Here is an 11599-nt window from a genome sequence, read left to right on the forward strand (position 1 = left end):
TGCCAACGCTCAAAGAAAGAATTTTGGTGAGCTGGTTTGTCCCCGAGGCATGAGAGGTTGGGATTCAGTGTCATTCCAGCGTACAGCATGCAGCATCCTGCATGTGATTACACAGGAAAGCCCAGGGAAGCTCCCCGGTGTTTCACTGCAGCTGCTACACCCGAATGTTCCCTGTATTTTATATATAAATTTCAAATGAACTTCATTAACATACCGCAACAGACAGAACAGCATTGAATGTCTAGAAGAGATAGCGACTGTTTCCGCACAAGTTGGGGGGAAAAAAAAAACTGAACAGTTTATTTCTAAGCGTAGACTGCATTTGCGTCCATAGAAGGACTGGTGAAATCTCCCTTTGGTCCATAGGGAAAGAAGAACACACCCTTCTTCCCTTTGTGGATCTTCAGCCTAGAACAAAGAGAAAGGAAGAGAGGACTTAGTTTCTTTGTAGAGATCCAGCGCGAAGTGGAGGTGTGTGTGTGTGGGGGGGGGGGGGGGGGGGGGGGTATCTGCAATGGAGGGGGAGCACATCAGGGAATTTGAGGTTCACTTACGTTCTCCTGACGTTCCAGAGACAGAGAGAGAGGGTGAAGACCGCAATCACAGAGATGGCCAGCGTGCACAGCAGGATGGTCTCCTTTGTGGGATTGTATGCCTCCTCCACTTCTATGAGAGAGACGGAGGCGTGCAGGGCATCCGTGGCTGTTTGGCTTCGCCGCGTTGTACCTGACAGGCAGGATGGCTGGCTCCACTCACTCCAGAAGCTGCTGTCAGCACAGAACTGGTGCACTCTGGATCTGACCCGGAAGCAGTGAGTCCTGCCCTGATCCATGCTGAGGGAGGTCAAGGTCGTCTCCCTGGTGATATTCCTCTGCTGAGGGAAAAGAGCAGGGTCGACTCAAAAGCGATGATACACTTTTTTGGAAGCGTCGTTTCAGAATCATGGTCATTACCTTTCACTGAAATGTAAAACCAAGCAACAAGTGATCATGTAATAGCTGTTGAATATAGATAATTGTCTTCAGATAAGACTGAAAACTGTTATTCTGTATGGAAAACTATTAAGTCAAGGAATGAACCTTTTCCAAACCCCAAGATCTTGGCTCAAACACTTGAGTAAAATTCCGTAATACTTTTTTGGCAAAGAGCAAATGTACAGCATAGCGTAGGTTGAGACAGTATGCTATTGAATGCTTTAATACTCTATCTACTGTGTAATGCAGAAAAACAGGTCACAAAGAGCATACCAGTAATTCCCCAAATAAGCCCTTGTGCCTGGACTCCACCTCATACTCCAAGCAGATGTCGGAGATTTTTCCTGCGGACAAGGTCCATTCCAAGTGGAGGTATCCACTGGGCAGAGCCTCCAGGCTCAGAGTCTTAATGGCTGCTGGCTTAACTGTAGATACAAAGAAGTGTGTGAAATTGTGAGGGAACAGCATTCTCCAGTGCAAACACGGTGCAAGTAGGAGGATCAGCTAAATGTGACCAGTGACCATTGAACTTGCACCCCAAAACTCACATTTGACTGTTTGTGATTGTGCTGTGTTATTAACATTACATTGACACTACTAGCATTTAGCTGACACTCCTATCCGGAGTGACTTACATCAGTTAAAATTTTCACTAAGTTATCAATTCATGCAGCTGGATATTTACTGAGGCAATTGTGGGTTAGGTACCTTGCCCAAGGGTGCAGCAGCAGTGTCCCAGCCGGCAAATGAGCCAGCAGCTTTTCGGGTGTGAGTCTTGCTCCATAACAACTATGCTACACTGTTGCCCCGCCCAAGTGTCACCCACGCCAGTGTTTATCATGGACACTATGAGAGTGTGGGTGCTTGTTGTGACAATTTAAGAGTAAGGCTGTATGTTGTGGGGCCGAAGGCAGACATTGTCAGAGGTGGTTTTTTACCGTGATCTTGTATCTGCAGGGTGAAGTAGGCCGGCCTGACAGGGCCGTGCGAAGAGGAGCCATTGACACAGATGTTGAAGTCTGTGAACTCCATGAGCGAATCCCAGGGGAAGCTGCAGCCAGTCCGGGCTCCGTGTAAGTACATATACCCTGGACACTCCATCGCCTGCTGCATTCCCCTGTGCCTAGAGAGAGAGAGAGAGAGCGAGAGAGAGAGAGAGAGAGAGAGAGAGAGAGAGAGAGAGAGAGAGAGAGAGAGAGAGAGAGAGGGAGAAAGAGAGAGGGAGAGAGAGGGAGAGAGAGAGAGAGAGGGAGAGAGAGAGAGAGAGAGAGCGAGAGAGAAAGAGAGAGGGAGAGAGAGAGAGAGAGAGAGAAAGAGAGAGGGAGAGGGAGAGGGAGAGAGAGAGAGAGGGAGAGAGAGAGAAAAAGAGAGAGGGAGAGGGAGAGGGAGAGAGAGAGAGAAAAAGAGAGAGGGAGAGGGAGAGGGAGAGAGAGAGCGAGAGAGAGAGCGAGAGCGAGAGAGAAAGAGAGAGGGAGAGAGAGAGAGAGAGAGGGAGAGAGAGAGAGGGAGAGCGAGAGAGAGAGAGAGGGAGAGGGAGAGAGAGAGAAAAAGAGAGAGGGAGAGAGAGAGAGGGAAGGAGAGGGAGAGAGAGAGAGAGAGAGAACTCACAAACACTGAAAAAGGCGGAAAGCGTACAGGCAGAGGAAATGTACCACTGAGCTCTTCGGGCACAGGCGATAAGCAATCCTACCAGTAGAACAGGCGGTACTGGGGATGGGGAAGCTCCTTGTCCCCCTTTTCCCAGGTGCATTCCATGTACTCCTTCTGGTAAAAGATACAGCTGAGACCTTTGACTTTTGAGCCCATTGGCCCTGTGGGGGTTCAGTAAAAATGCATCATCAACTGTAGTTCCCTTCTACTTATTCTTATCATATAGCATATACATACATCATCTGTCATACACACCGCAACTCTTGCATATTTGCGGCTTTTCAGTAACAGTAACTGCAACAGGAGAGCAATCTGTATGGGAATACTGAAATGGCAGCCAAAGAAACTCGTGGTCCTGTAGCTGTCTTTGACAGATGCATCCATTTGGCAGTGTAAACTACCATGGGCCTGCTCATCAAACAACTATATGACTACACAGCACTGCTGCCAATGGAAAATCCATGACAGCTGAGCAATTGTATGCAGATTAATTCAATTTTAAAAGCTTAAAGGAACATGAAAACTGTTCTTTTTGCTGAAATGCTCTTGCACTTTTCAAAAGTTATTCGTAAAGACTTTTTCCCTCCCACGGCTTCATGTATCACGGCTACTATGCGAATGGGTCTTTTCTCTAACTTCTTTGTTTCGTGAAATTGAGTCAGTTCAAACAATCCCACCCCAACGTGATGTAAACCACGTTCACATCATGAATAAATACTTTGTTGGTAAATTCCCAGTGAACAAGATTCTGTACAAGCTTAACCAGCTACAATCAAATATGGCTGTGGTAACAGTGGTAACCCTCTGTCTGGGGAAAGAATCATAAATCACAAAGCTGTTCATAACCTTGGATAGATTCATCTGGTGAGTGGTCCTATTACATTCTTTTTTGAAAAACGACAGCACTGATGTTTTGAGTGTGTGGGTGGGGAGGCTGTAGTGGATCATATTAACATTAGGCTTTAAAAATACTGCAGATTGATATTGTGCAGTCCCGATCATGTTTAACAGGAGTTTGTACATGCTGTCTGTGAGATTTTTGACTGTTTTAAGATAATTACTAACTAATTAAAAATTCATGCAAATGATTGAAGGGAAAGCCTATTGAGTATTGTTTGAGGTGAGAGAATGCAGCAGTTAACAGTTCTGAAAATGACTGCAAGTTTGGCATGATTTTAATATTTAGCTATATGAAAAAATGATTCCTTGAGATGCATGTATGGCTTGAAACTATGACTAGCTTTATGACTAGGTTGTGTTTGACACATATCTATAATGAACCAATTTCTCATTTTGTCACAATTTGATAATTATGGAATAACCATTACAGCTAACCATTAAGTCCATTAAATTATGGAATGGTGTTGTGTGAGTAGGGCTGCAGTGATATCACTTGTAGGAATTAAATTAGTTTGTCAGATAATTTACTCCAATGGCCAACCATTGAAACCTGGTCATGCAGTGGTTCTAATATTGTTGACTCCTTATGTCTTTTGTTTGTATTGTAGTCTACCTTACTTGTCAGTCACTTTAGATAAAAGAATCTGCCAAATGAATAAATGTAAATGTAATGCAATAACCTCATTTAACATAAACAGTGGAGGATGTTGTTATCAAACGATTCATTTATCCATTTTAGACTCAGGGATTCAGTGAGCCAACATATCACTTCATATCACTTCAGCCCAACACCTATCATAGCCCACGCTGACTTCCTGCTTTGGCACAGCAGTGTGGCATAGTGGTAAGCAACAGGGCTTGTAACCGAAAGGTTGCTGGTTCGATTCCCCGCCGGGGACACTGCTGCCGTACCCTTGGGCAAGGTACTCAACCCAGAATTGCCTCCGTAAATACCCAGCTGAATAAATTGATAACATGTAAAACCGCAACCTGTGTAAGTGACTCGTGGATAAGAGTGTCTGCTGAATGACAATAATGTAATGGTAATGTAAACCCTTGCTTCCTTCCAGTGTCAGTATCCTACCTTTGCGATGGGGCTTCAGGACCGCCTCCACTGGTAAGCTCTGGACCTCTGAGCCATTGACACAAGGCCCTCTCAGCAAGGTGCTGACTCTAACATGTGCATCCTTCTCCAGGTCAAACTGGGCGCTGTAGCTCAGCTGCGTGGTCCTAATTATCTGTCAATGTGCAGAAAAACGCGCATCAGACAGGACATTCACATTTACATTCATTTGCGAGGCATATAAATATGCACTCCAGGAATCACAGAGATAATGCCGCCAGTGCAGTGCAAACAGCAGCTTTTGTTTCAGAAATGGATGATGACCAAACCAAAGGGTAACAAAAGAGAGATACAGTGGGGAAAAAAAAAACCCAGAAGAAATTAAGGAGCATATTTTGGCACAGGGGCATTTATGAGCTGAGTGGAATCGTATTTTGGAATTGAAGATATTCTTTCTAAAAGACCTCTCAAATTGTCTTTTGAAGGCCAAATGCCAATGCGTAGGCATATGCTATCAATAATATTAGCATATACCATTGCATAGTTTGTAATCAGATTTTTTTAAGGTGTTATTAAGGTTTCAAGTTTGGATTTGGATTTACTTGTACAATGAAGAAACAAATTCCTAGAAAAGCATTGATCCATTTACAAGTGAATAATTGTATAAAAATTGTCCTTCTTAGCATTTCACACTGAGAGAAGGGCTTCTATGCCAACTGCAGCGTCTTTCATCTGAAAGTGATTTATCACAACCCCTTGTAGCCATAATCCAAAGGAAAACCACCCAACTACACACCCACACATCAACATGCATCTGGGAGTAGAACCATGAAGGCACCCTTGGAGTTCCGTTGCCATGTCAGCACTATCTGTGTTTTGTGTGCAACCTTTTCGCGGTTGTATCTGTGCCAGGCCTGGTGCCAGGAGAAAATACAGAGGGGTGCAATTAGGGTGACCAGGTATCCCATTTTGCGTTGTACTGCACAGCATTTTGACCCTTTATCCCAAATCCCGCATATGGAGATAATGTCCTGCATTTTCATTGGTCATTTGGTTTTTAATTGTCAGAAATAAGAACACACGGATGCGTTCTTTTACCCGCCCGACACATGAGCGGCTTATGCCGTTGCGGCATAGTTTCTACTCTATTTAATAGCACTATGTCAAAAGCAGCAACCTGGCTCATACAAATGCAACCTAGCTTTTCTAAAAGCCTGGCTTTCATCCAATGGCTGAGAAGAGAGCGGTGAAGGCGGTCATCAAGAGGCTGTGACGGCTGTCAATCAAACTGTGCAGACGTGTGGGCCAGTGACATGTTATGTTGCGAAATTAGTGTGCTTTTGGGATGACAAACAGCACTGTGCTCATCATATCTTTCTTATAGCAAAAGCTGTAGCCTGTATCTTTTATGGCCTAACTGGTGTGCTGTGGAATTGACTAGAGGACAAAGTATAGGTGTTTACGAGCCGAAAGTGCCAAAGCCAACTGGGGGTGCACTGAAGTCTGTCTGAGGTCCTGGCGCCAGGCCTGATCTGCGCTCAAAGTGGGTCATCAAGCAGTTGAGTACACTCACTGTACTTACTGTACTCTTTGTATACCAAAAGTGTGAAACATGAAGCCTGGAGGGCTCTATGTATGCTAAGACATGTTCCAATCTCTGCTTGCACTTAGCTGGAAGAATTCAGCTGATTATCTTTTGTTGTTCTACATTTTTTTTTTTTTTTTGGGATATGATTCAACACGTCATGAAACACAACTGTCAGCATTCCCTATTCTTGAGAAATGTGAGTGGAGAATTGCCCATATGTAAATGTTTATGAGTAACTGTTTAGCTGGAACAGTTAAGTCAGGAAACCTTGCTGGAAACAAATCTAACAGGACCAGGGCCCTCCAGAAATTGAGTTTGTTTACCAAAACATTGACATTTTCATCAGGGCGTGACATTGTCTCAGTGTCATTTATTATGTTAATGGCAATGTTAGTGGCAAAGTTGTTACTGAAACATAAGGCTTCGGCCAGGTTGCTCTTACCGCCCATGTATCTTCATAAGTGTTGAAGTACTGGAGCTGGAATCGTACTAAACAATCAGTCAGATTCTCCAGGCTTGCTGGAAGTGTCCAGTGTATATGAAGCTGACCGAGGTGTCCAGGGTCTGTCACCTCTAAATTAACAGGAGGATTGACTGCAAGACAATGAAGTACATTTATACTACTGCCATTAGCTGTTCAGGGCCCATCCAGCAGAGGATACTGTAATGAGAGCATCACCATGACATTTTCTTCCATTCGTTAACTGCTGGACACAAAAGCAAAACTTTTTTTTTCTTTGTCTGATGCCTTTTTCCCATTTAACCACAAACCACGCTCAGTTTTGTTAATTACAAATGGTAGGGACATGATATGCTTAAACCTGAATATCCTGTATTGTTCGTTATTATTTTTTCAGTAATGATATTAGGAAATATAAGACTTTTCAGACACATTTCAGTTTTGAGACTGGGCCAGCTTCTAATGTGTAGCAACACACTCATTGCATTTAGGGAACACAGATCTTAATAACCATGAGTCATTTGAGCTTTGACATAAAGCGATACAAATAGGAAAACACACATTATGATGGGTTCAATTACATCTTTCTCTACACTGTATGGCTATGTCAAAACATAGCCATATCGGTATACATCACATCATACACTATATGGACGGCAGTATTTGGCCACACCTGTTTTTCAGGGTTTGGGCTAGGCCCCTTATCTCCAGTTAAGGGAAATGCTTCAGCATACCAAGACATTTTGGACAATGGTATGCTTCCAACTTTGTGGCAACAGTTTGGGGAAGGCCCTTTTCTATTCCAACATGACTGTGCCCCAGTGCACAAAGTAAGGACTATAAAGACATGGTTTGATGAGCTCGGTGTGGAAGAATTTGACTGGCCCGCACAGGACCCTAACCTCAACCCCATCGAGCACCTTTGGGATGAACTGGAACGGAGATTGCGAGCCAGGCCTTCTCGTCCAACATCAGTGCCTGACCTCATAAATGCTCTACAGAATGAATGGGCACAAATTCCCACAGAAACACTCCAAAATCTTGTGGAAAGCCTTCCAAGAAGAGTGGAAGCTGGGGGACCAATTCCATATTAAAGTAGATGTATTTGAATACAATGTCATTACAACGTAGTCAATGGTCAGGCGTCCGAATACTTTTGTTCATATAGTGTATATGTATATATAGACACACACACGCATACAACTACGTCACGTACGTCACTACTCACCTGTGATTCCATAAGAAGCGATGAACTGACTCCAGGTCAGTAGGAGTGGTAACATTGCTGAAAGTTCCATCATGCCCTCATACTTCATCGTCCTGATTACTGGCCTGTTTTTTTGGAGCCCACACAACAATTGGTGTAAGGATGTGCTGTTATAAATGTTTGATAGAATTTGCAGCATTTTATGCTATGACAGTTTCCCCTCCTTTTCATGCAGACAATTTTTACATTCAGGTGCTGTACAGATTTAACTTCCTCAGATGACACAAAACACTGACCTGATCTCTTGTTTTCTGTTTACAGGGAAATGTTCAGGATGACAATTATAAAAACTCATTTTGCCTTCAGGATAACAATGGTATGAGCCAACATTCCACCTCTACTTCTATATCCGCTGCTTTGGCAGTAACTCCTGGCTTGTGAAAATGAGTAATTACATTAATTTCTGAAGATACCACAGCACTGTGAAAACACAGGGCACGAAAAAGCTTTTCTTCTATTTTGGTTTGTGTGTTTTGAGCGACAAGGAATTACTAGTTTTCTCTCTGGAACTAATCAGGCTATTTATTTTATTTACCTGTTGTTTTGTATCAGTCTGTCATTTTATTGGCATTCTATTTTAAAAATACTGTTTGTACCTGCCTATCAGAATGACGTGTTTCTTGTTACATTACATTATTGTCATTTATCAGACGTTCTCATCCAGAGCAACGTGCATAGGTTACAACGTTACATGGTACCCGTTTATACAGCTGGATATTTCAAAGGCAGTTCTGGGTTAGGTACCTTGCTTAAGGGTACAGTAGCAGTGCCAGAGCAGGGAATCAAACCAGCAACCTCTTGGTTATGAGCCCTGCTCCTTGCCACTATGCCACACTGCTGCGTGCAGTTCATAAGATGTTTTGAAAGATGGTACATTGACATGGTAACAAACAGTTATTCTTTCACAAATTATATTTTACACCGAGGGAGTAGCAGTGTGGTGTTGTGGTAATGAGCAGGGCCAGCAATTGAAAGTTTCCTGGTTTGGTTCCCTGCTAGGGAACTGTCCTTGTACCTTTGTACTTAACCCACAATTGCCTTAGTAAATATCTGTGAGGTTCTGGGTGAGAGCATCTGCTAATTGACAATAATGTAAGGATTACGTTTTTGAAATGCATTATAAATGTGATCATGACTGGGGCATCAGTAATGAACCAATTGTTCAGGCATATGGCTCATAATTAGTCCCCATGGGTTTGGAACCTGCATAGGAAGTCATTGAATTGGTCTTGTCAATATTCATATTGCCATTTATAGGTAATGTTAAAATTGATAGCAATATCACCCCTGTTAACGGTTGCTGGTGAGGTTGGGAAAAAAAAAGGTTGACAATGTTGCATGAAAATATCACCCTAACCCCTGCGGTGCCTACAGAGTCATCAGGTTTAAGACATGTGGACAAAGTACATGTGTCTGCCATTTAAGGCCAAACCTAACCCAGAAAACCAAATACTCCAAATCAGTCCCTGAATGATACCATAGCACGCCTGTTCCTATTCTTGTTTTCGCCACATCTGAGCCTCATCTGAGATCATTTAGAGATCTGAAGCGTTTTATGATTCTCATGATGTTAATATTTCTTCTCATTCTGCTGCAAATGACTCAAGTGCAGGGATGTTCTGTTCTTTGCGTGTCAACTAAGTGTCAAAGCCACCTAAAAGCACCTTGCCAAAAGAAAATGGCATTTAAAATAACCACATTTGTTTTAAATCTTTAAGTCTTTTCTAAGACTTGAGTCAGATCTTTAAATCTGAACATATGCTTTCCTGACCACAGATACCATTCCCTTTAGATACAGCAAGAATAAAGAAGTACGGATGTCACTTTTCTTCACAGAGTACGTTTGAACAGGAGCTTAATAATGGGCAATACCACTGTAAGAAGCAAATATGCTGTTGTGCATCACGGCACTCTCTTGATTCAAACCTGCAGTTCTTAACAGCTGGGGCACAGTCTTACAGGTTAGTACCCTATCAACCACCTGGTATACCTGCTCCCAAACAACGAAAAATGGAAATGTAATATTAACTGTAATATTTGGAGTGGAAATTTCAGGAGTATCTCGCACACTCTAGAGGATGATTGCAATAAGAATGGCAGTCAGTCCAGACCTGATCTATGAGGCTGAATCTCAGGTAGGACACATCAATTGTACACTGGAAATTTTGCTTAAAGTTCTGATTTCTGGTGGAGCTGTGAGTATTAATCTACAGAGATTATACATGTACATGACAGTAAAGGGTATTCAGAGTCCAGGATGCATGTGTACGTGTGTGTGTGCGTGTGGGGGGGGGGGGGGAGTTGTTATTGATTTCCGGCCAGCGCTGAGTCACAAGCCTAAACTTGAAATCAAAGACAATACCCAGGGTAGTTTATCGTAAGAGCTAGCCAATACCCACATCACTGAACAAAATCATTAAGGAAGGCTAGCTGAACATGTATTAGAGTGAAAATAAATTATTTAAAAGTCATTTATAAAATAAATGATAATTATATTTAATAACTACATTTGCTTTGTCCCCGACTACATTTTGTGATTTCAAAATAACAAATGAAAATTGTAGTTTCACAATTGTAAATTCACTGGCAGTGTAAGGAAGTGACTGAAGGCTGTACAAGGTAAAACCAAAAGCTAAGAGTCTAGGGCAATAGTGCAGCATAGTGGTAAGGAGCAGAGCTTGTAACCAAACGGTTGCTGGTTCTATTCCCAACTGGAGCACTGCTCTTGTATCCTTGGGCAAGGTACTTAATCTACAACTATTTCAGTAGATATTCAGCTGTATAAGTGGATTGTAACAAAAACTGTAATTGTAAAAATATGTAAGATAATTATAACAGTTTCTGCTAAATGGCAATACTGTAATACACAATCCAAATACAAAAGCAGCCTTTAAATGGGAAGTGCAAACATCAAAATATTATTTCAATAAAATATACAAAACAGCTTTGATGTGACAAGCTAATATTTTACAGTTGAGGGAATTTTTTTATTCCACAATAAGCCTCTCAAAAGAGGTTAGAAATTAGCAATACATGTCTTCTCCTTTTATTAATATCCTTATGATTGACAGAAAAATGAGCTACTGTACTGTGAACGATGAAATGTCAACTTACCCAGTAATGATGAAGCCAACACGTGTGAGTAAAGATGTCCAGAGCTCTTCGAGTTGTTTTAACGAGAAGTTCCCTACCGAGGCTGACTCCAGAACAGTCTAAATACACTAAAAGAAATGACGGCGGGTTTTGTGCTTTTGTGCTTCCAGGGAGTCCAGGTATGGTACTACAGCGCAACCCTGTGGCAAAATATGATGCAACAGTAGGAATTTCCTCTGGCAAACAGAGTTGACTGAGGTGAAATCAAGGCTTTCAGAGGAGACTGTGCTGTAGATGTACTCAATCATACAGTTTTGTCCCTGACTGTACACCACCTCAGGCTCTTGATACTCCAACACAAGGCAGCATTTGTCTTGCTGCTGTGACACCATGACACCATTAGGGGCTGTCCAGGTCTCCCTCTGTCTGTCTGTCTGTCTCTCTCTCTCTCTCTCTCTTCTTTTTCCTAACACGGTTGATCCTTATTATGTACTGTATGCCTTTTAAAGGGCTACTATGTGCATTATTTTTTCAAAGCTCGTTTTTGTGTGTCCTGTCTTTACATTAAGTCATAATGGTGACAGTGAATACCACCGTGCCACAG

At 42.4% G+C, this 11599-nt stretch overlaps 1 protein-coding gene across 1 annotated transcript; it reads right to left on the reverse strand.

The window, feature by feature from the left end:
* Positions 1-278: 278 nt before the first annotated feature.
* LOC118775574 (interleukin-13 receptor subunit alpha-2-like) lies at positions 279-11044 on the reverse strand. The gene is made up of 9 exons (XM_036525555.1): positions 11017-11044; positions 7864-7967; positions 6618-6769; positions 4609-4762; positions 2665-2785; positions 1913-2097; positions 1248-1399; positions 555-871; positions 279-408 (listed from the first exon to the last, which is right to left on the reverse strand). The coding sequence occupies exons 2-9, from the start codon at positions 7949-7951 to the stop codon at positions 306-308; spliced, it is 1272 nt and encodes a 423-aa protein (XP_036381448.1). The 5' UTR covers positions 7952-7967; positions 11017-11044; the 3' UTR covers positions 279-305.
* Positions 11045-11599: the final 555 nt, after the last annotated feature.

Source organism: Megalops cyprinoides, chromosome 3 (assembly GCF_013368585.1).
Source record: "Megalops cyprinoides isolate fMegCyp1 chromosome 3, fMegCyp1.pri, whole genome shotgun sequence".
Lineage (NCBI taxonomy): Eukaryota > Metazoa > Chordata > Actinopteri > Elopiformes > Megalopidae > Megalops > Megalops cyprinoides.

What these genes read in the sequence shown, in the direction of transcription:
- LOC118775574 (XM_036525555.1), bottom strand. Translation starts at nt 7,951, where the DNA reads ATGAAGTATGAGGGCATGATGGAACTTTCAGCAATGTTACCACTCCTA. An exon ending in CCTGCAGATACAAGATCACG is followed by an intron (nt 1,400 to 1,912) that starts GTAAAAAACCAC and finishes TTGTATCTACAG; the next exon opens with TTAAGCCAGCAGCCATTAAG. An exon ending in GCTTATTTGGGGAATTACTG is followed by an intron (nt 872 to 1,247) that starts GTATGCTCTTTG and finishes TTCCCTCAGCAG; the next exon opens with AGGAATATCACCAGGGAGAC.